Source organism: Apteryx mantelli, chromosome 2 (assembly GCF_036417845.1).
Source record: "Apteryx mantelli isolate bAptMan1 chromosome 2, bAptMan1.hap1, whole genome shotgun sequence".
NCBI lineage: Eukaryota > Metazoa > Chordata > Aves > Apterygiformes > Apterygidae > Apteryx > Apteryx mantelli.
This window is the reverse complement of record NC_089979.1, coordinates 58,020,956-58,045,560: the sequence shown is the minus strand read 5'-3', so window position 1 is coordinate 58,045,560 and position 24,605 is coordinate 58,020,956. Positions and strand designations below refer to the sequence as shown.

At 39.5% G+C, this 24,605-nt stretch overlaps 1 protein-coding gene across 1 annotated transcript in view; it reads left to right on the top strand.

Annotated features, from left to right (window-relative positions):
• The window catches only part of SPIRE1 (spire type actin nucleation factor 1), a 133,522-nt gene that overhangs the window by 57,850 nt on the left and 51,067 nt on the right, over positions 1–24,605 (top strand). The window contains exon 4 of the mRNA XM_067290726.1: positions 23,528–23,653. Within this exon, the coding sequence (XP_067146827.1) occupies positions 23,528–23,653 (126 nt within the window). The remainder of the gene's footprint in view (positions 1–23,527; positions 23,654–24,605) is intronic.

Sequence of the window (24,605 nt, the reverse complement as noted above, 5' to 3'; positions counted from 1 at the left end):
TACTGCGTGTATGGTAAGTCATCTTCCTTCTGTACGGTTCGTTTGCAACAATGACATGCTATAGTATTTCATCTTTGACCGTGAACAACAGAAAGTACATGATCAACTTTATCGTAGGATATACCATTAATATTACATTCTGCTTTCATCTGAGCACTGGATATTGAGCTTCCAGTATATCATTTGTTGAATTCTTCTGAGTACACCTGGATAGTTTACAGGCTGTTTCAAGTAATTCACCTTTTCATTACTGCAGTATTGCTTTAATTATTCCTTATCAGTTTCTTCCTTTGCCTTCTTCCTCTACTGAAGCAAAGGACTGCTTAAAGAGTAGCTTAATTGTATGGAGTGAGTCAGAATAGAGTATTTCATTAATGATTGTTATGATTGCAGTTCTTGACCTGAGTTGTGAGATTTGGAAATACGGCTTATAAATTCTAATTGCAACGGGTTCTGTAATATTATCTGGGCTACTGTGGACAATCATTTAAAAGTATTTAATCCTCTATTTTCTATAGAGTAGTCTTCAATAACAATTATAAAGCCCAGTGAGCTTTCTGTAGTAGAGACACATCCATAGCATGGATTTTGACAAAATTTGTATAATTGGTTTACCCCATAAATAATCTGAGAGTTTAATACAGGTTGGAAAATTATATGTTAACTTGTGCCTGTGGATTGAACACTGTGTACTGCTTGTTTTAAGTGCAAGTGATATTCAAGGACTAGAATCTTAGTGCAAGTGTCACAGAAATTGGAGGTAAGGGTGGAGGCTGAGCCTAAAGCAGAACATCCTGGACACCACAAGCTGCAGAAACAAAACCCACTCTCCAAGACCCAACTAAAACCTGCCACTTCTGTTGGGTTGACAGTAAAGAGGAAAGCTCTTAGGAGATTTAAATGGGAGTAAAATTGGTTTGAGATGCTTTCGTATATGTAACTAACTTCTGGTGTTGTTTGGGAAAGTGTCAATGAGTGCCACTGCTCATAAACCTGGTTAAAATTCATGAGTACATTCCCATTTGCCTTTCTTCTGGTGAACTCACATCCCCTAACTTCTGCTTTTCCCCATGACAGGGCTCTGTTTGCTTTCTCATAATTCCGCTTGCCATCCAGTGCACTGGCTCATCTATGCGTGTATGTGTGTGCTGTCTCCCTCTCTCCTGCCCAAAGCATCTTCTTTCATCCCTGCATCATCAGTAATGCTGCATACTTAATGCCTTCATTTTTCCTTTCTCCCTCAGAGAAGCAGTAGGGGTTAGAGGGGGAAACAACCGAAGCTGCTTTTGCTCCCCTGTGATGGGAAAGGCCTGGCTGGATGTCGTTCTCGCCCCTTTGAACCCTGCCGCTCCCAGCCTTTCTGAGTCAGTGCCCTCAGAGGGGCAAGGACCGGAGATGACTTTCCTCTCTCCTCCCTCTGCCACTCCCTCTTGCACGGTCATCTTCCTCAGAAATGGCCATCAGGAGCAAAGGCAAGAAGCACCCTCCTGAACCGCTGTGAGAGCCCTTCAGAGCAGCCCAGCCTTATGTCCAGGGTGGTTACTGTAGAGGATAGGTGCAATATATCCTTTCTTCCTCCCCTTCAGCAAAAAAAAACCATGAACTGGTGGGACAATCCAAGTTGGACCATTAGAGGAAGCTTCTCTTAGTGAAGGGGCAGAAGAGATGTTCATATACACAGAGCTGAGCCCAGTGGTTTGTTGAGGTGATTATTTCAAAAGTTCTTTATTCAGTTTCTGGAAACAACATAAGTCTGGAGAACTTCTCTGAAATCCTTTAGTTGCACTGGTATGCTTCCTTGAAACATAAAAAGATTCAGTCAGACTTCAGCTGTTAAGGCTGTTGAATGGTGCCCTTCTGGTTATGCTTTGTTAATAGGTATCTGCTAGTGTAAGATACCTTCATATTTATGTGTTTTAAAATGAATTTCTTATCTTTTATCATTTTTTGCCATTAATTTCTTATTGTTATGGAAATGTACTGCTTTTGTGACTTCACCCAAATGATCTGAACTTTAGCTGTCAGTTCTACGTCACCCTAACTTTTACTCCCAGATCACTTGGAATTCTGTTGTTGTTGCTTCTCTCTAATTTATTGGCTGCAGGATTAACTCTGTGACTTGCCTTTATTACCTAGTCTGCATCACTGCATATGTTCTGCTATATTTTTGACATTAGTGTGGATTTGTGAGATTCTTTTTTCTTGACTTCATACCTTTTCATAGTTAAGACCATGTTTTGGATGTGGCATAACATTTTTTTTTTTTCCTCCAGTGGTAAATTATATTGCAGGCTACACCCTTATTTACCCAATGACTGTTTCACAACAGTAGTGTGTGATCTTGTGACCATGAGGCTTGATTATTGTAATTCCCTCTTGGCAAGACTCACTGTGAAGCTTTCTACTCTGCAGTTTGTAGTGAATGCTGAAGCAGGTTTGCTTGTTGAATTGAGCAACTCTAATTCTTGCCTACCCTGCATTCCCTAAATTGCAAGCTTGAAAAATGGTAGAGATGGGCTGTATGCTACTCCCATTGATTTTTAAGGTTTTTTACTGTATAGTCTCTGGTACAGACATGGTTTCATCCTTGAAACGTGATTAAATGTTTCATCCTTCTCCTTAAGAATTTCATTGTTGTGTCCAAGGTCTGTCTGTGACTAAGACTGAGTTTTTCACCGTGGATCGCTAATGTGGGTGAGCCTATTTTGTGATTAAAACATAAAGATAGATAAGATCCTTGTCAGGTTTTACTGCAACACAAAGTGGACAAGGTCAGTCCTGAACCCTGACTTGGAAAATTCTGAGTAATGTGGTGGATGTCAGTTCCCAAGAATTGGGAAAAGGGTGAATGCCAAGTTCTGCCAAGATCAGTGCTGCCAAAACTCCTGTTCAGAGAAGACACAGACAAGCTTTTGTGCTGCTGCTCTGTATACTTGGCTGATTTGGCTTTTGATCTCCTTGGCAGGACCAACGCGCTACACAGACTTTATCTACTATTTTTAAAAATGTATCTGTGAAGAGTGGAGGTGTTGTGTGCCAGATGCTGAAGTTCTATAGACTGTATTTCAGACATGACAGCGTCAGTGCAAATGAAGAGGGAAATAGAGACAGTAAGGGTTGGATGTCTTCGGAGAGATGTTTTCCTTATTTGCTTCCCGGCCCCTTCTTCCGCAGTATGTACACAAAAGAGAGGTGGTACCTATACACATATAGTACAGGAAATCTGAACATCTTGGGAGTGCCAAACCTACTATGCACATGCGCAGGGACAGAAATGTACATACACAGTAGGCCCAAAGGGTCTGGAAAGCATCAGGTTTACAGCACATGTACAGCCTGGTAAGTCCTGGGTCAACAGAGGATATATGCACAGTAGGTCTGGCATGCCAGGAAGTGTTCGGCTTGCTAAGGGTGTGTAGAGTCCTGTCATGTGGCCCCTTTATCATGGCATGTGGCCCTCCCTGATACTGAAACAAGATGATGTAGTTTATCAACCTCTTCCAGAGAATGCTCAAACCATTTCACTCCTAATCTTAAAATTATCTCAGCCCTTATCTGACAGATCTTTGCAGTCTGATTGTTTAAGCCAGCCCTTTTCATGTTGACCCAGAGGCTCTTTCTAAGCCACAGTTCATCAACATCTGCTGGCCCAAACGCTGACCCTAAACCCAATTCTAATATTATCCTTTATTCTAGGTCAGCAGCTTCTTCTAGTCCCAGATACAAATAAAGCAATATGGCCCTTATTAGCCCCTTTGATATCAGGTTTTATTCTGTGCTGGTATTTGCTGGGCTGAACTGTGTGGCCCTAGCTCTAGCCCTGTCATTTCTTCCAGCTTTAAACATCGTCATAGCCAAATGGCTGCTGCCACTACCAGCCCTTAGCTTAGCTCTTCTGCAGAATGGAAGCATTTTGTCAGTAATATCTGCAAGTCATGACACTAACCCCTATTCTGACCAGAGACTTCGTTACTTCCTCTGCTAAACTTCCTTTTTCTAAACTGCAGACCTCATAGAAGATATCTAAGGAGTCAGTGGTCTTCCTGAACCATGAACTTATGTTTCCTATCAGCCTGAACCTTAACTAAACTCAGTTCTTACAGGAAGCTTACCTATAGCTGAGCTGCACCTTCTTGTCCCAGAGACAAATACAGGCATGTAGCCCCCTGGTAGCTCAGTGGCCTCTGGTCCCAGGCATTACCTACGTGTTTGCTTTTGTGCAGTGCAATAATAACCATAGTCAATTCTGACCAAATATTAGCTATCATACAAATACCGCTTCACAAATTATATTGATAAATTAGTAAATCTCCATGCTGGCCTTTTAATTTGTATGAAAATTAATATTTTCAGAGCAGCATGTGCATTATTGCATTATTTCACTATAACAAATGTAAATAAGGTTATAGTTTTTAACAGTTTGATTAGCAGATATTTGAGTTTGTGCTTTGCTCATGAGCAAAGAGGAAGAATAAATGATTCTGTCAGAACATGTATCAGATACTTTAATCATTCTTTAGGCACTGGGCAATAAGAAAGTTGCAAATTTAGGTGACTCATCTTTTAGTAGTTCAAGGATATGACTAACTTCATTCAGCTGGAAGGAACTGACATTTACAGTGGTGATACTGATCTGCTTGTGTTTTGTTTTCAGTACTCCGATAGTAGTAAAGATCAACTATCCATGGAATGTGTAGATTTATAGAGAAAAGAAGAATATGTCCTGTTGCCATGTAATTATGGGTGGGATGAGATGATCTACATTTAGATCTACGGGTTTTGGAAGCTTCCTTCTGAGTCTGAGGCTAGCTCTGGACGTACATTATAATCATATGTATGTTATGACCCCATATAAGTGTAATATGGGAACCTGTCAGAGAGGAACCTGAAAATGCAGTTAAAAACAAGACTAAATATTTATTTGTGAAAGGTGGTTAAGGAGTTCATTTTACTGGAATTCCAAGGCCCATAATTTTGCCTAGTTCATGAGGTTAAATTAGTAAGATGCAGTTTTCTGAAAATGCAATTCTGTTTAAGGCTGAATTGACTTATATGAGCCCGGAAAACAGCATTTACCCTTCATTTCAAAACAAGCAACTTCTATCTGCAGTGTACCATGTAACTGCCTCAGAAGCTGGTGAAGGATTTGGCAGCTTACTGAGATGGTAACTAATGCCCCAAATGTTGTCAGCTCATTTTTTATTGGAAAGGAATACAACAACGTTGGGCATTTTCACTTTTTCACTTTTTCACTTTTTCACTGTGAGGGTGACAGAGCACTGGAACAGGTTGCCCAGAGAGGTTGTGGAGTCTCCTTCTCTGGAGATATTCAAAACGCGCCTGGATGCGATCCTGTGCAATGTGCTCTAGGTGACCCTGCTTGAGCAGGGGGGTTGGACTAGATGATCTCCAGAGGTCCCTTCCAACCTCAGCGATTCTGTGATTCTGTGATTTGTGAAAATCATTTCACTCAACAAGGATAACAGGTGATCAGTTTGTTTCCCTTGAGTCCTTGTTCTTAGCATACTCAAGTGTCGCATGCTGGTCTTTATTTTGGTGGATCTGGTTTTAGAAAAAGGCAGTGTATCTCTTCACACGTTGTTGGGGGGAAAAGCTGAAATTACAGTGGGTTGCAGTCCTCCACTTTTCTGACCATGATACTTGAGCCTGATTTGTGGCCTGATAGAAAATTAAGCATCTTTTGTCTCTGGGTCTTTCGTTCTGTGTACAGATCTTGTGTCTGAGACCCTTTTTTAGCCTTGGGAAACCTCCTATTCCAACTGTTTGGGTCCCTAAAAGTGCCAATATCTAGTTTTCATATCTCTAAGTTTGTGGGGGATGCTCCTCTTTGGCTACTCCTTTTTGCAGTTTAACCCTTTGGGAACTATAAGCTAGAAAGAAACACGAAGACTTCCCAAAATGATTTTGTGAACACACTCCCATGTGTTCATACTGGTGTGAGGGAGCTCCCCCAGCTGGATCCCCTCGGGGAGCTTGGGCCTTCGACGCTGGACCTGCACAAGGTTGACCTGATCCAGTAGGGGCTCCTTTTGGCACTACGTGTTCTCTCTCCATGTTGCATCGCAGCAGTGGGACTCTGAGTCCAGCTGTGTGAAGTCCCAGGGACCAGTGTTCATCTCCTGTACTCTGTGGCTTAAAAACATTCCTTCCTGGGCTTCCCTCTCCTGAAGTGTGCTGATTAAGGGTCCACTTTTTTGTGTCTACCGCCCTGTGTCTTCAGACAGGCACAAAGACGTTGTGAGGGTCCTGGAAAAACAATTACTCAGATTGGGTTAACAAAGGAACATATAGATGTAGACAAAATAAGAACCACACGCTGGTATTTTCCTATTCCTTCACCATTCTTTGAGCTAACTCAGAGTTGTCTTAGAAGTGTAGCAAACCTGCTGTTCTTCTCTTGCCCAAGCCTTGTGCGTACTGGCTATTCATTCAAATATAGTGCGTTTCTTTTGCTGTGCTGTCACTCAAGGTGGGATCCATGTCTCCTATATTTAGTCAAAGCAAAAAGTTACTTTTTAACTCCATCAGTTCCATAATGTGTTTTGCTGTGTGGCTCCACAAGCATTTGTGCAGACGCAACGGAAGGACTGCCTGAGTAAGCTGCTGCGGACTGAGTCATGAAAGGCGTCAGTGTTTTGAAGCTTTGGTAATATGCAGGCCCAAGGAGCTGAAAATAAAATATGCAAAATAAAGCAGAAGTCTCCCTCTATGTGTCCGAGTCTCCATAATGTATAAGCAATATCTAAAAGTTGTCTTTTTAAAATAGAATTATTAATGATAAAATATGGTTTTGATATGGAGGGCCTTATAAACAGCTGTGGAACAAGTAGATTTGTGACAACTGAGAACTCTGCAAGTGAAAGATAGGTAGAAGAGGAGGTAATTTTTTACTGTGTTCAACTTTTATTTTCAGAGTTTATTCTGGTTTTGCTTAGATCCACATTATACCAAATGCACTTGAGGAGAAGCTCTACTAATGACCTTGGTCTTTCCATTAAAAAACAATGGTCTGGGGTTTTCTGCTTTTTTATTTTGCTTTATTTTCATATAGAACAGTGGAAACATCCCTTCCATCAGTGTGGGCTCAGGTAGATTGGTATGTCTTATTCCAGGCTGGGAGACAAAAACAAATCACCTTTTCTATGCCTCCCCTTTATGCCTTATAGCAATACATCTACATTGTTTAAAAAATTCTGTACCCATAATTCACATAATTATACTGGTATAACCTGTCTAAAATCTAAAATAGTCTGAGGAATCCAAGGAGTCATCCAACAAAAACAGGAAACAGATTGGGTATTCAGATTTTTTTTTTATATGGATTGGTTAGAATACTCGTGAAATTTTTGTGTGGCCTTTATGCATCTAAAAAAAGCATAACAGGGCATAAACTTTTTCCCATCTGTTTTATGCCATAATTATTACAAAATATTTTGCATGTGTGTACAAATAAAGTTCCAATTTTTAGAGGAGATGGAAGGATCTTTGGGTGGTAATATTGTCCCATAGCGGTAAAATGCAGAGATTGTCATGACAGAGCTCTACTGCTCTTTAAAAATACAAATGGTGAAATGTGCAATGCAATCTGTTAGAAATAACACATCTGAATATGAGCTTTACTCTGAATTATCAAAGAACCTGTGTTATCCTGTGGTATCTAAAATACATCAATGAGTGTTAACTTTCACAGGGTACATTTCTCTTTGATTGGATTAATTTGAAATTCGAACTAATGACTGTGGAAATCAGGGTAAAAATTGGTCAGTTAATACAGTAGCACTGTAGTGACCCATAGCAAAGTTAAAAACAAAACAAAACAAAAAAAAGCAGAGCTGCTGTTAATTACAGCGTGACCCGTATCTTCTCTGCACTGAAGATTGACTCCAGCATGCAGTCAAGCAACGCAGCTGGATCTGTCCAAGGCTGGACTGAGCTGGCAGCGAGCCTCTCTTCAACTTGTAGGTGCCTCCCCTCTCCAGGTGTTGAACCCCAGAGGTGCACAGAAAGCCACGATGGGTTTTTTGGATTCACACTCAGCCCCATAAAGGCAGCAGATCTCACCAGAAAAATTGGCCAGCGCAGCAGCTGGTCTCGTTGTAGGATTTGGCAAAGGTTTGTCTTGTCAGAATCTAGTTTCCACCCGTGAAGACTTTGCAGCTTTGGATATATGCGGCAGTATAGCTAGCTTTTTAGCTCTACTGACTCATTTCAGTACTTTAGAAAATATAGGTCATTTTTATATAGATTCTCATGCCATCTACTATCATATCTGTAGGGCACAAGCGCTCTTTGAAGTCCATGTAATGCCAGCATCCCATAGGGAATATTCCAGGTACCTTATCAGTATTGTTTGTAGTATTTACATTATGTATGTGATACATTTTGTAGTAGGCAAGTAAATTAACAGTGACATGCAAATTTGCTGTACAGAATTTCCTCTCTCAGAGAGAGTTACATGTTGAAAGTTCCTGGAAGCTGTGCTCACAGACCATATTCAAAACAGTAGATTAACTTGTTTCTGCAGTTTTAAGTTTTGCATATATAGCTCTTGTCTGAAATGGGCAATATGAGTGTTCTCGTAGCTGCAATGCTCTAAGGATGTGAGCACTTGAGAGAGGTCAAGAAGAAGAGCAGCTGTGGAAACTCTGCCTTTCCCAGTTCTTGCCAGGACTCAAATCTCTATTTGAGGATGCTTAGAAGTTTGTCTTGTTGTTACTAGCTTTGTCAAATCTGTGGGTATTTCAGTTGTCCATATTACTAGTTTGGAATCACTTTGAGGATGATATAATTGCATTCCCAAACAAAATGGAAGTGGCATAAATGCTACCAAATTATTAAATTCTTTATAGAGGCAAATTGTACTAAAACAGCAACATGGGAAAAGTCAAGAAACTGAAAGAGGGCCCTTTAATTAAGCCACTGTGATGTTCTTGCTTTTGAATTATTCAAAAGCGGCCTTGGGCTTGAGGCAAAGTTCCCTTTGGTACATTTGTTTCAGAATGTAACAGAATTAAAAGAAATGCAACGTTTGGAAGAAAGTTGTTTGAATTGACTTAAAAGTGCCACTAATTTTCCAAAATAGTGATCTCTCTGTCTGGTTTAGCCATGTGATTTTTTTTTTTTAATATGCTCTTGATTATTGTGTTACTGTGATGTTATTTCTGCTCCTCTTTGCTTAGTGTACTGTTGCATGCTGCATTTTAGAAAAATATTGAAGTGAGATAAGGCTATTTGATACAAAGAAGTAAATAGTGCGTATTAGATGGTACTGTCCCCTGAAGATTTGGATCTAAATGTTAGAATTTCATATTTATCCCAAAGATTGGTCTGAAGACAGAGAACGTTTTGCATTTCTCAGTAAAAGATTTTACAGTAGGTTTTTGTTTAAAAAGTGTAGTTGCAACATACTTAAATATTTTTGTACCTGAAACAGTCTTAAGGGTTAGCTTTCAAAAGACTGTATTGTCCGCAGTTGCAGGGCCCTGAGTATATTTTAAATGATTGTTTTTTAAATGACTTTAATAAAATAATACAATGGGAAAGGCAATGTTTTTCTGGGTGATGACTTCAATGCACCTCTCAGGTACGTTAAGCTTTGCTTTATCTCATTGCTTGGGGTATACTGTCTAAAAGGTTGTGTCTCTGTGCTGGTGAGCCTCTGATGTGTAGTTATGGAAAGTTATGGGAACATTTTGATCTGGCGGGCTTCCTAATAAATTATATTAACTTTTGCAACTGAACAAAGTGGTCCTAAGAAATAAACTCCTTGAATCTACTAAGTTTGGCGCAGCGTTTTGTTGCAGAGAAGGTGCAGGTTGGCCTGGAAGCCATTGGAAGACAGTGGGCAGGTGGATGCGGGGGTTTTGGGCAGGGAGGCAAAGGGAGCTGGCAGAGCTAAGTAGCAACCACGGCTCCTGGCTGTTTAGGCTCCCGGACTAAATCACATAAAGAAGCTTTAGCTGAGGGCTTGGCAGGGACAGGGAGCTAAGTGATCGCACTGAGGGAGGCCAGCTGCGCAGAGGCCATGCTTCCTACACGGCTCTGAGTTGGCTTTGTTTGGAGCTGGTACAGAGGCAATGAGAAGCCTGCTTTGAGAAGCCTGCCAGGGTGAAAAACTGAGGTTTTTTTTCCTTTGCTCTGAGGAAAGAACGAAAATCTTTGCTTTATTGTTATTTATGTATTTAATTCTCTGAGAAAGAGGATAGTAAGCGGATTTTAAACACTAGAAAAATAGGAATTTGTTGTTATTTTTGAGTTCATGATGGCAAAGAAGAGCAAGAAGCTTCAGGTGATTCAAGTCAAAAGAGAGATTTACGTTTTTTTGTCCATCTCTCTCTTAGGACAAAGCAAACCTGGAGCTGGGACAAGAAAGTCTTAATGAGCAGTTGTATTTGCTTTTCCTTTCTGGCATGCTTAAATTCCTTGAGGTGAGCACTAAGATTGACACTTGCTTTAGATGGGGTTTCAAGCTGCCTTTTTTCTAAGGAGGCAAAAATCAAATCTCTTTATGAACTGGTCTCTACTAATCAATTCGTGTTGAGCAGTCCACTGTATCGTCCTGTGCGTACCAAGCCCCCATTTATACACGTTTACCCAGCTAGATGTAAAGTATTACTGCCCTCAATCCGCTGTTTAAAATCAAGAGATTATAAGGTGATGTTTGAAAATGTGGCAGCATTGAGGGGAAAAAAAATTGTTTTTTAAACTTTGACCTCTGTGGCAGCGTGCAATATTAACAAGTTCAGGAGAGTATTAGTCAGCATGATTTAGTAAGTCTTTTCATGTCTGGACTGAGGAGTCTTGTCACAGTAGAAATATTTTTGGTGGCTCAAAGGTAACAAATAAGAAATATATTTTCCAGGCAACACAAGTTTGGAAATAAAAATATTCAGTGAGTTAATTTTGCCCTTGTGTTTGCATTTAATTTTTTAAAAACCTATATAGAAAGTGAAGGTATTCCTGCACCTTAGCTTGATCCAGAAAGCTAGGGGACAGTCTGTTTAAATCCCTTTAATGTAATTTTAAAGCTGCTTTGAACATGACAAGTATTTATTATGTTGACAGACAGGTTTCATTAATTAAAGCAATGTCATTTGGTGTCTTAAACAGTTGTCCTGATTTTTCATTTTGGGCAGTGTAATTGGAGGTCAACAAGTGGTCTGCTTTGCTTTTAGTTTAAACACTGTGCTCTTTTTAAAAAATGTGATGTCAGTCTTTTTCACATTTGAAAGTGAGCAAGGGACGGGTGTTTATTGCAATTTGTTGTCTTGGAAATGGTGCTTAATGCGTTCAGAGTCAGGGCACTTAGCCTCAGGTTTTCCAGTAAAGAGATTCTGTCTGCCGGTTGCCAAAAGCACTTGGTCATGGTGGTGTCTGGTTCAGAAGAAAAGTTGAAATCTTTGTGCCAGAGCTTCTAGTACTTGAAGACTTACCTCTGCTTCTTCCATTTCAGGCTAAGGAGCTCCACTTACAAATTCTATCAGTTATGGGAAACCTTAGAAAAAAACCAACCAACCATGAAATAGTTACAGAAAATGTAGATCTGAACACAGTGTGAGGGTTTTTTTGTTTGCCACTTTTTTTTCCTGCTACCTGGGCCCACTTTTTGTCCTGAGCAGCTAGAGCAGGAGTGAGAGAGACGGGAGCTTACCTGCCTTCCTTTGAGATGTTCTCCCCATGCAGGTGCAAGCAGAAGACATGGCACAGGTCTGCCCTTCCAGGCTGACTCTGGGGTCAAGCACTCAGTTAAAACTGGGCAGGTGTATCTATGGGGTCCAGGACACTTTCTGCTGTAAAAATGATTCTCGAGATGTTTGGCATCTCCTGCCAGATATTAATCCTGTCTGGATACATGGGAGCAAACTGCTGAGGTGAGAGAACTAGGCCATCCCCCACCAATCTCTGTTGTCTTGCATTCCTAGCACGATAAAATGATTAATAACTTTCATTACCACTTTGACAGGTAAAGATAATCTCTCTTGAGGTTAATTTGGCAGCTATTTAAGCCTTTTAATGAAGATGCTGCAAGCATAATGGCTTCTCGGCAGCAATTCATTGCTGTCACGCACAGCTTGCGTTGCCCCTCTTTCCCTGCCTCTTCCCTCTTTCCATTTAAAGCCTTCTCTGCTGTGGGATCCTACTGCATACTCAATGATACTGATGAGAGAGGTCCTTTAGAGCCTCTTAATTTGGGGCTTTCTGACAGGACAGTAATGTTTTCAGCTATCTTGGCTGGTAGAACAAACTGTAAGCTCCAACACTCATCAACTTTACACTAAACTTTTTGGGGATATGACAGTACATCCCAAATTCAGTTTAGAGTTGTCAACAAATTCCAGTTTAGACTTTTTGCCGGTGTCTTGGATTTGTCCCTCTGTGCATTTCAATCAAGCCCTTCTGTTTGAAGCTGATGTTAACCAGCTTTCATCTTGCTTAAGGTAGCAATATTTGAAATAGATTAAGGTATTTGCATTTCTAGTTGCCTGCACTTTGTTCTTAAGTCTTATTTATTTTAAAAGTAACTGCCCCAGAGTTTCAGCCCTCGCAGGTGGCTTTATCGTGAAAAATGCCAGTACGGAAAAGAGTGGCCGAACAGTAACAATTGGTCTTTGACTGTATGCAGGAGAGTGCTCTGCAGCGATCACCTCCGTGATAACCTTACTCGCCATTGATTGAGGTCGCTACAGTATTAATTACCTTTCAGAGAGTTAATTCCTTTTTATATGTCTGCTCTGGGAGGCATTGGTAAATCTATCATGAAAAGGCATCTATTTCAGTGGACATGTAGTAGATGCCTCTGCAAATGCCAGTGGTTTTAAAACAGGCTTTGAACTTGAACAATTGAGCTGGGAGTTCCTGCCTCACTTGCAGAGATGCATCTTTCCTGATATGTAACTGAGAACTGGTAAATAATTATCTACGGGGCAGGTCTGTGGAATACTTGGCACGAAATAGTTTAATTATTTTAAGAGCTCTGTTTAAAAAAGAAGCACTCATGCAGAGGTTTGCTGGAGAAAGGGAAAGTGATTAGCCCCTCTCCATTTTCTCTTTTTCCCTTCAGATAATAAGATTTTGATGAAGAGATGGTTGTTAGCTGTTTTTTTTCTGCACATACTTTTTTTTCTTCATTATTTTCTCTGTCAAGGACATATTCCTTTTACTGCAAAACATATTTGGTTCTATAAGCCTCCTCCTCCTCCTTCACTGATTTTGATGTGGTTGAAGTAATGTGCAAAAATATTTTATCTGAATTAAAAACAAAGTAGTAAGAGCTGGGAAGACTTATCAAATACTTTAAATTATGTTTCTCTTTTGCAGTGAACTTGTTTTTATGAGTATGCAAAAGAATTTCAGTTTGAAAAGAATGCTCAGCATTTCAAAGTGCAAGTAGCTCTTTTTGAAAACGTAACAAACTTTCCTTGTTGTTGCAAGCACGGGTGGGCCAAGGTGTGTGGCTTTGCCTCCATCTACAACCGACTCGCTTAGAAATAAGCAAGCCAGCTATTAGAAAGAACTGCCAAACCCTAGGGAGGATGCAGAAATGTTTTTGAATTCAGATTATTGGCAGGAAAGGATTCTCTTGCTCTCTGTCTTTAGGCTCTTTTCTTGTGTTCAGTTCTATATTGTTCATCCAGAACAGTTAGAAACAAAGAGTCATTCCTATTACCCACAAGACATGATGTTAAAATAAAATTATTATATTTTAAGTTTGGAGCAAGAGATTAGCTTTTAGGTTGTCCTTATACTCTCCACAGGAAATAATGAACATTAAATTTTGTATGTATTCCTGCCACTTTGGGACCTAAGATTTCAGGTAAAATGCCAGTTACTGCAAGATGTATGATAATTCACTACGACTGTCCATTTTACAATTTCATATGAACACTGAAATCTTTGTAGCAAATAGAAGTGCAAATGGGCCAACAAAGCAGGGATACAATGGAAAAATATGCCGTAGCTTTGTGAATGATTTGGATAGCCATGGCCTCGATCCAAAGTTTGTTAGTGATTTTCTTAATCAGAAAAGCTTCCTGGCTGGTTCGGTGGTCTTTGTGTTGCCATCAGTTCCCCATCTGCGAAACAGAGATGGTAACTCTTAGTTTTGCAAGAACGAGGGAGTACATGCAACGCGGTCTGCGAAGCAGCTGCTGTGGTACGGCCCTTAGAGTGGCTGTAGTCCCCGCAGTGTCGACGGCCTCAGCACCATGCGGGAGGTAGGAAGTGGCTCGGAGTGCTTGTCAGAGTGGGGGGGTTTATTCCTGCTGCTGCTGCTGCTGTTAGCCCAATAGGTGCGGAGCCAACAAAAAGCCGCAAAGCCATCCTTCCCTCCACTCTCTGAGCAGGCAGGCCGGGCTAAACACCATCTGCACTCCCTACAGGTGGTTAATCCCACCTGTGCGCCGGGCGTATGTCAAAGCCGCTCACTCCAGATAATTCAATTTCTAGTAATTACCGTATTTGGAGACAATTTCCAGGAATAGGGTGTGAATGGAGGAAATGGACAAAAAAGCTCTCCCCTCTTGGAGCACGGGGAATCGAGGAGAAAGCAGCACCTCTTAGATTCTGGCATGCTGGATATCTGTTCTGCTTCAATAAGCAAGGGTATACGTTTGAGTCAGAATTATTATATTTTATTTTTAATAGCGATGCAATAAATTGTCAGTCAGATAGTTTGATTCATATTTATCTTAGTCACAAATGTTTCAAGTATTAACATATTTGTAGCTGATTTGTTTTATAAAATAATTGCAGTGTGGATTCAGTGGCTATAAATTTTAAGAAAAAAATTTAAAGTATACTTTCTTTAAAAAAAAAGAGAAAAGTTTTTTTCTGTAGGTCTCTTTAGTGCAATGAGAGTTTCTAGATTTAATTTCCCTGACAAAGGTGCTATAAATAAGAATACAGCATGCATGAATGAGTAGGTTTCCATATGTGGAGGTCTAATGACAGCAAAATGGGACTGGTTAGACATTGCTGGATTTATTCATTGGGAGTGAAGTTTAAAAGCTTGTTATGTTTACTAATGCAGTTTGTTTGGTTATGCAGCTGGAAATCTCTTCTTTTGGATAGGAATGAAAAGTCATGCTTCAGGACAGAACATAAAAGCAAATTATTATTATGTCTACTGAGAGAAGTTTCAGCACTTCACATTAAAAAAAATAAACAAACTACCCACACAAATGCATTTTAAAGTTCTATATGTGAACTGTAAATTGCTGCCAAGGAAAGCGCATGTTTTTATTTTAGGTGATATGTTTTAATTGGATTTTAAGTGGCTCATGAATAAAACTGCCTTAAATTATTATATTGTCTCTCATTTAGTAAGTTTCCAAGCATCTGAACTGTTTAGTAATGAGCTTAATAGGGATTATTAAAAAAATGATATAGAAACTGCCTCTCTTTAGCATTATTCTCCCCCTCCCCTTCTGTACATATCAGCTATATTTAGGTTCTGATTTGAGAATCCTTCCTGGCCATTTTCTGTCGCCTTTTGGTAAAGTTGTTTTCTCTTTTACTCCATTTGCAGACTTCTTTATTTTCTACTGTTTTTCCAGAGATGCTGTCCTGTGCTTCAGCAGGACCCTGAGTGTATGGGCTGCTTCATGCCCTCCTAGGGAGGGGTGGGAGCCAGGGAGAGAGGAGGAGAGTGGCCCTGCTCCCCTCGCTCCGCTGTGTCCGCGAAGCATCCCGGTGCCAGCCCAGCTCTGCGCTCTGCTCCCCGGAGCAGAAGTCGTCGTCCCAGGAAGGGAGCGCCCGCCCGCGTAAGGAGGGCCTGGGGAGCGTTGCTGACACCCATACAAAATCATTTTGCAGGGGAGCAGCTCCTGCTATCAGTTGTTTGGGTCGATGTTATTAAATAACGCAAAGGGTGGTTCCACGGCGTAAAGAGCTGTTAGTGAAACAACCGTGCAGGTAACCCTGTTAATATATCCTGACACTCCCCTTCTCCTTTAATTACCCATTTTTATCGTGTTTCCCCATCTACACCTCTACTCCACTCTGGAGCTAGCTTTCTTACCCAAGCGCCTCTGTCCCGTCCTCACTCTGCGGCTCCTGCGCGGCTTGCAGGTGAGCGAGCTTAGCCGACGAGAGCTGCTGAATGTACGCAGAGCTGTTGCCTTGCTGGGAAGCAGAAAGCTTTAGAAAATGGTGGCTGCCGACAGGCTAACTAGTGATTTTCTTACCTTTTGCAGGGTTTGCTGTTTCATATAAAAGAATTGGAAAAATATAATTTGTAGGGTTTGGCCCTTGCTCAGGAATAATCCCATCAATGTTCCACTGACTATTCAGAGAAACAGAGCTAGCAAATTGAGCTTACTGCATATATGTAATTATTAATTCCTCCATTATTCTGCTCAGAAAGGAGGGAGCACAGTTTCCCAGTGAAACTAAGAAAGAATGCAGACTTGGTTTTCACTTAATTGGCTCTTTTGAAACAAGCTCTTTTGGGAAGAAGAATGTTGTTAGTACAGAGACATTCCTTAAAGGCATTGTAACAGTACACATAAACACATATTTCAAACAACAACTGTATGCTGGGTGATGTGTTTGAGATGTAATAATAGCTAAGCAGTTTTCAAGAAGAAATGAGAATTTATATGAACACAGCTTTGTCAGGAAGTGTGCACTAGCACATAAAATTAGTCATGTAAAAATTAATCTTGCCAAAATGCTCATTGGAAGTAGCATCATCTCACAAAAACGTAGGTTAACCTCCATTTGAGGACCATGTTTTGATAGTCAAAGCCCTCTTCATTCTATACCTAGAGAGCTAATAAAGATTAATAATAGGTTCCACTGAACATGAAAAATACAGTATTGGGCTTAAAAATTGAAATGTAGTCTGTAAGGCATACTGTAGTGTGATTTCCCTTTATTAACTCCCACGTAAGTTTTAAATGCTTTCAAGAGCATTAGTAACAGTGTTGAATATTTGTAAAGCTTTTTTTTCCTACAGGTAGTATCATATAAATGTAACAGAATAAAAATCATCTTCACCTTTAATTTGTTTCTGGAGTTGGAATAGGTTCAAGTTTATAAATGAGACGGTTCAGTGTAGTGTTAGCCTTGCAATTGCTGTCTATTGAAATTTTATCAAGATTCTCATCATTGCTTAAATTCAGTCTGATGTTATGGAAAAACAGTTAAGAGTTAACAGTTTCCAAGTAGTGGTGAAATGTAAGATTTTTAAAAATGGAAATGGGTCACAGTGCTCAGCGTCTCAAGACAATCAGTACTTGGAAGAACTGGTAACAGGACAGAGATTCTGATTAGGAGAAAACAGTCAAGGTGAGCTCTTTTCTGTGCACCAGTTTCCTCATGAGAAATGGTGCCCTGCTTGAGTTCTGCCTCTTGTTTCTAAAAACAAGTGCAGTGTGTGAAATGGCACAGCAGTGTTGGCGTATGAAATGGCACTGCAGCCTTTCCCAAGCACAGTCTGCACACATGAGTCTTTCAGTTTTATTTCCTCACTGGCTTAAGTTTTGATTCAGGAGAGCATGTGCAAACATTTGTTAGTCCATCCCTGTTTGACACTTAAGCACGTATGTAAGTAATTGGCTCAAAGTCTTTAGTCCTTGGACCCTTCTGAGTTTGCAAAGCAGAGCATAGGTAATGTTGATGATTTTTTGATACAAACAACTGGACACTTCTTTAAAGATCTAGAATCCAAAGCACTGTTGTCAGTCCTCAAGTCATCTAATTCCCGTTTGCAGCTCTGGGTTTACTACATTTCTTCTGCTGCTTGCAGTTCTGGAAGAGGAAATCTAGAAAGATTTCATTAATTCGTACCAGTTAGTTTTAAATGCAATACCTTTGCTTCTGCATATAGTTTTTCTTATTAGAAAGGAAAATTGGTAAGGTAAAAATGTATTTGTTATGCCATTTTGTGGGGAGGAATATTTAAACTACTAAATTCTGATCCTATGTACGTAAGCATGTTAAGAACTACATAGTTCTTCTGTTGTCCACCTCAAAGCAATGGAAAACCTGATCCAAACAACAAATCCAAGACCTCCCAGAGCCAGGGGAGGGCCTCACGAGCTTGCTAGGGAACAGTTACATAACAAGGTAGGTTGGCAAACAACGCAGTTTGCCTCAGTTTGCACAGAAATGACCTTTTCCTTGAGGTATGCGAGGAGGCGAGCTGGTTCCAGATACCGTGGAAGTGCCTCAAAACCTGCACTGTGCACAACACCCTTGTGCTATGCACAAGAGTGCTCCCAGCAGACAGAAATGTCTTCCAAGCTCCTGCAAAAATGCGTCTTATTCCTCCAAACAGTCCATCCCTTAGGTTTAGTGTGACCAAATATTCTCGATAATAAAGGCTAAGCTAAACAAAAGGCTAGGTTCAGTTTTATGGATACACTAGTATTGTCTTGGTGAGATTGTTTGCTTTTGCTGGTCAGGCAGATGGCTCCTTGAAGTTCACATCCATAGGAATTAAAAAAAAAAAAAAGATTAAAAAAAACAAAACCAATCACAAGGTTTAGCTTATCTGCGCAGAGATAAAATCTTTCAGAAAATGACTTTGACTTGGGAAGTCAAAGCTGAATCAAGCTGAGTTTTGTTCTTTGAACACGTGGCTGTGCCACAGTGCATGGCATGAGGCTGAAAACCAGCCTGGTTGTGTGCTCAGTGTTTGAAAGTAATTTCTTCTTGTTGGTTAAGATATAAGTACAACTTTTAAGTATATGTTAATACTCCAAAACTTTAACAACACTTAACAAGCCTGGCATTTGCAGACTGGTAGTACATTTTGCATAATATCGATAGCTTGCCTTTGTGTCCCATGGGAAAAAGAAATCCTTTTATAGTCTGTGGCACGTTCATACAGGCACTCTGCCCAAGATGATTACAAGTGGAAACACTTTTTGTCTTTTGAAATCTGAACTCCAATAGGCCAGGTGTTTTGGTGAGGTTTTCCAGTATTTATTTAGCAAAAAAGAAAAAAAAAAGTTTTGCAGAACTTAGCTGCATTTCAGCAGGTGAGTCAGTTGTATTTACTGTAATTTTATGTAGTCCTTGATGGAATGTATTCAAACAGATCCAGAAACGTTGTTTGATCTCTTCTGATTGTTAAATTGTGATTTCTGTTAACACTGGTTTGGCTTGATGCACTCTGTTTCCTAGTCAATTAGGAATGAATTTGGAGAGAGGCTCTGACGAGGCTACAGTATTTACATAATGCCTTTTTTTTGTGTGTGAACCCTGAATGTGGATTGGAAACAGTCTCTAATCTTCTTAGTGATCTAAGCAAAGACTGAATGCTTTGGGTCAAGCTGGCTTTTGGATAGGCTCAGTAAAAAAAAAAAAAAGAAAAAAAATCTTCACAGTGATTACGAATGGAATAGCTTACAGATCAAGTTATCTAAAACTTCAGTAGTTGATAATATTTTTGATATTCTACCATTTTGCAAAGACCACATAATTTGTTTTCAACCATACCTTTTGATAGGCTTCCTGGAAAGGGAACAAACAGCCCTTGTACTAAGCTCTGGGCACTGTTAGTGTTCGTTCCCCTTAGGATACTTCTGAATTGTATCATGAGGGATGAAATGGCAAGTGGCAGAATAAACCGCATGCAGAAGCTGCCTTTCCTTGATGAACTCTGAATGGCTGGAAAATACTGAAGATCTGATTTAAATCCTTCTTGCACCATGACTGCTATGACATAGTAAGAGGAGGAATTCATGAAGTAGCTGTGTTTTCATATCACAATCATTAAAACATTCTGACTGTGCGATTTCTGTGTTATTTTACAGTAACATAGCTTTTGAAACACTACTAGCATAAAATTAAAGATGTGGCTTTTAAATTTTTTTTAAGGATGAATATCCTGAACTCAAGGTAGAAGTGATGTTTCATACTTGCTATGCCTTGCTTGTCCAGATTTTACATTATTTTTTCAAATAGAGGTTATGGATTGCCAGGTTTTCTGAACAACATGCAAGTACAATAGACTCTAATGAGGGGAAAATATTCAGTCTATCTTATTTGCATTTTCCTTTTTCTTCAGGCGTACCTTCCCCAATCCAAAAATTTATGCTAAATCACTTAACCGTATGTTACCACAAGGTTTTCTGTATCTAATGCATCTTCATGACATGAGAACACTCAGAGATTGATTTTTTTCAGAACATGTAAGTTAGGAGGAGCTACTGACCCTCTTCAAATATTTACATTCTAACGTTCTACAAACCAAATAGATGACTTTTTATGTGGTTACTTTTCAACTAGGTTTAGTAGCAGACATTTTTTTTTTTGCTTTATTTTGTGTTCAATAATAAAATCAAGATTACATCCATCCCCTGCTTGAACTTGCCAGTGATGCATTTCATTAACTTTCTGAATATTTGATGCAAATTGTCTCTAATTAACATGCTTCTAAATAAAGAAAAAAGGCACTCTTAAAAACCTGTGTATAATACGAATAATAATAAATTTTTATTCTTGGCTATGAAGACTTGCACCATTTTAGGACCTTTTTGAAACTGCTGTTGCTATTATTCCTATACTTATTATTATTCCTGCAAGTGGCATATTATAGAGTGAACCCTTTTTATCTGTGCTGTAATTAATTGCCAGAAATAACCTACTGAAAACATAGCGAGGCAGGTAAGGACATGATTAGTTATTGAGAGAAAAGAACACAAATCAACCATATTCAGTATTTGGTCAATTTAAATGTAGTATAATTCTGACTTTTTTCATTAAGTCAAGAGAAATGTTTAGTAGCTTCTGTTTTTGTGGTATGCCTTGTCACTATAGCACACATTAGATAACCATCTGTTTCATTTTTTTTCCTGCCTCTACCTGTAAAGGAGACAGTATGATTTGCTAAAAAAAAAAAAAAAGAAAATCTGTTGACTTTGTCATTGTGACTACACAGAAATAAATTTGAAGGGTATGAAAAAATTGTGACCGTCATCATAAAGCAGCATAAAATTTGCAAGTGATGAACCAAAGGCAGTTCTGTGAACTTGCCAGCATTACTTTCCAAAAAAGACCAAAACCACTTTTAGATTTTGAAAGTTACACAGTTGGCGTTGGGAAGTTATGCTTAGTTTTCTTTCTTTTCTTTATTTTGAAGGAGAGGGACAAATAGTACCGGCTGGAAGTAAGGGTAGCGATGCTAAATTTCACATTTATAACTGAGTCATTCTGTCTCAGTTTTGACATTGACTATCTTGTTCTAAGTTTTCTGTGGGTCAGAAATGTGCCAAAGGGAGAACAAAAGGCAGGGCAAGGTGATTTTAAATTGAGGTGATTGAGCTAAGTAGAGTGAAAGGCTACAAGAAAAATGCTTGCAATAGCCAGAAAAGGATCTTGCAAGAGTCCAGAGAGCACGTGTGGAAATTTATCAAAGAAGTTGACCAAATCTGAATATTGAACTCTGTATTCTTATACTAATTGGAATAAATTAAAGGTAACAATCAGGTTTTAATCGTAGAAAGTGCTTTGTCAACCAGCTCAAGCCAATCTAAATGGGACTGCAACCAAAAGAAACCGTTGTGCCCTTCCTCCCTTTCCCGCTCTCTCCCCGTTCTGGTGGCATGTTCCCATCACTCCTTTTTGCCTGCACCACTACTCCTGTGTCCATGCCGTGAAAAATAAGCATCTCCTTCTCCCCTTCCTTCACTGGGTTAATTTTTGTCTAGATGAATAATCCTATCTGAGCTATGGCACAAACTCCGGTGCCAGCACAAGTGCGTCAGTGGGAGCATGCAGTGGGGGCCACAGCACCACCCCTTTTGGTGGCAGCATGGATTGAAATCAAGTTTAAACCAAAAGGAAAGTGCAGCCTGAGCCTCGCACATAGCATGGCCCATGGTAACCACAATGTTCACTGCAGTACGGGAGAGATTTAGACAAATATGCCAGCAGGCTAATTAAGGGCTCTTCTCCTAAAGAGGCTTTTGTCTCAAAAGCTTTGGTTCTGGAGGTCTTCTGAACGTAGCCACCCGTTTCCTCAGGTTTTGATTCGGTTTTAGTTTTAGCTCTATAATAAATAGCTATTATAAAAACCACAGTAACAAGACAAACTTTAAAGCCGGGGTTAAGATTTTATTTTAATGTATATGCCAGTATGATAATGATATGGGTGTTTTAGTTTGTGTGTTGGGCTTTTTTGATTTAACAGTTCTTAATGAACAAATTATAGACATTATTGTTTTGTCCATTTCCTGCAAAGATTTCTGTGAAGAATACTGTAGGAACTCAGGCTTATAGGTGATAGATTTGACATGGTGGAAGTGTAACAAAAAGATATTACAACTATTTACATCATTGTTGAGCTATTCTGGTAAAATAGTGCTGTTCATAAAGTTAAATGTTGCTCATACCATTCAGAGTCTCTATCTGAAATGTAATGCAAAGGCTGGCTTCAGTGAGGCTTTTCTCGTAGGGGATGGGCTCTGCATATCTTTTTCTAAATGCAAGGCTGGACTTTATTGCAGTCCTCACTCAGGCAAAACTTGGGTTTGCTTAAGTAGCAATTGTCATGATGTTATGAATACCATATGATCAGGACCTTAAAAGCAGGGTATAGGACTAAGTAATTCTGTGTAAAATTCCATTTTAGAGATACAAAATTGAGACACCTCGAAGTTAGGTTGGTTGATTTGAGGTTGGACTTGCCATTAGTTGACATTGCTAGGGTAGAAACAATCTCTGACTCCCAGTCTCAGGGAAGATGCCTTTTTCCATGTTGTAAGCCTATGATACCCTGTGAATCCTCCATATCTCAGGACAAAATTATTCTCCCAGCATGTTTCGGATTTCTTAACAGTAGTTACGAACGATTGTGAGTGATTTAAGTAGACTTTTAGCATGTTTTGCAGTTACTGTAAATGAATGGATCTATCTTAGTCTTATAATGTTTCTTTAAATCAGCTGTGCTTGTGTCTGGAAATGTTTGTGAATGTCCAATGCAATAAGCCTGCATTATTTCACAGCTCTTGCTGATTTTTGAAAACTTTGTATCGTCTGAAATATATTAAACTGGCATTTCGGCTTGACTGTTACACTTTTTTCCTTGCTATACCTTCCGTCCTTTCGTAAGTTGGTAGAGATAAAGGTCTTTTCCACATTCATAGAAAGGTTAGCAACAGTTACAGTGTTAAAGTGTATTTAATTATTATGTACTTTTTTTCCAAAATTTGGTACTGCAAGATTGTTTTTTTTTTCTCCCCTTGACAATTATGCCAGGTGCTTTTTTAATGAAAAGGCGATGCCTTGGTTTTCAGAGTTTTCCAGGAAGTGGTCGTATTCCTTTGAATGTCAACCAGTCTCCCTGCTGTTTGTGGAAAGAACTCTACTTGTAAAATAAAAGGTAGCAGAAGAATTAGGAAATACATCCCAATTTCTGCCTAAATTTAAATAACTCTCATGGATTTCTGTGCCTTAAATATCCAGTTGTGTTCCCTTTGATGTTATTTCATGTTCTGTAGCATTAATTAAATCAATGGGGCATTGTTTTCATATTGATATTTATTTTTCTCTCTAGCTATGTGCTGCCCATCTGCCAACCCGATCAGAGGCACCGAACCACTATCAAGCAGTATGTCGGGCTCTGTTTGCTGAAACGATGGAATTGTACACTTTCTTGGCCAAAATTAAAAGTGCAAAAGAGGTAAGCAGTCAGAGAAGGTTTTCTGCTTTTAAACTTGTTATTATGTGACAGTACTGGATGCCAGATGCTTGAGAAAATTAGCTACAGTGTTCAAGGAGTTCTACAGATGGAGTTTTCTTTTTTGGCCTGTAACCATTTTTGGATGTCTCATTGAAATTGGTATTAATTGTGACTGGTATATTTGGGAGGAAGATGGGATTTTTTCTCAGAGGGCTCGCACAAGGCATGTGAGTATGCAGTGTGTTTGAGATGGAAAACTTGTCTATTGTTTCAGCAGTGTTGTAATGTGTCAGAAATTTGCCTGCCTTCAGTTCCTTCTCGCACCTTGTTTTTGTCTGAGAATTATCTGAGATTCTCCTTGCTTGTATTTTGTCCCCAGTCAGCAGCTTTCATTACCTTTGATGTACGATTGGCTTGTTAGGCTGTCACACAGACTTCACAGCAGAGCCAAATTAAAAAAAAATAAAAATAAAAAAATCCGTCTTTAGGTCATCATGCTTAAGTTCACTGCCTCCTTGGTTGTTACTGTTGATTGAAAGGGCATCCTATGAACCACTTCAATTAAATAATCTGGGTGAAGAATAACTTTGGGAGGTGGAGGGGAGGATTATTTTTAATTAAGATTGTTTCAATGATCTAGTCTGCAGAAAAGCTCTATAAGCAATTGTATTAACACAGGGAGGGAGTTTTTTAAATTGGGAAACCAGTAGGTGGGGGAGAGGGCAGGAAGGGAAAGATACGTCTTAAGCTGGTTTCTCCCCAAAGCCAATCTCTCAGGTAATGACATTTTCATATATATTTTTTTTTTACTATAATCCCTGAAGGATTTTTTACTTTTTTGTAATTCAAGATCCAGAGTACCCTTGAAAAGCAGGGTACGATTTTTTGGGTTGATCCAACAATTCTGCTGCTGCAAGAGGCAGTGCTGTTCCACCTACCCACGCACAAACTC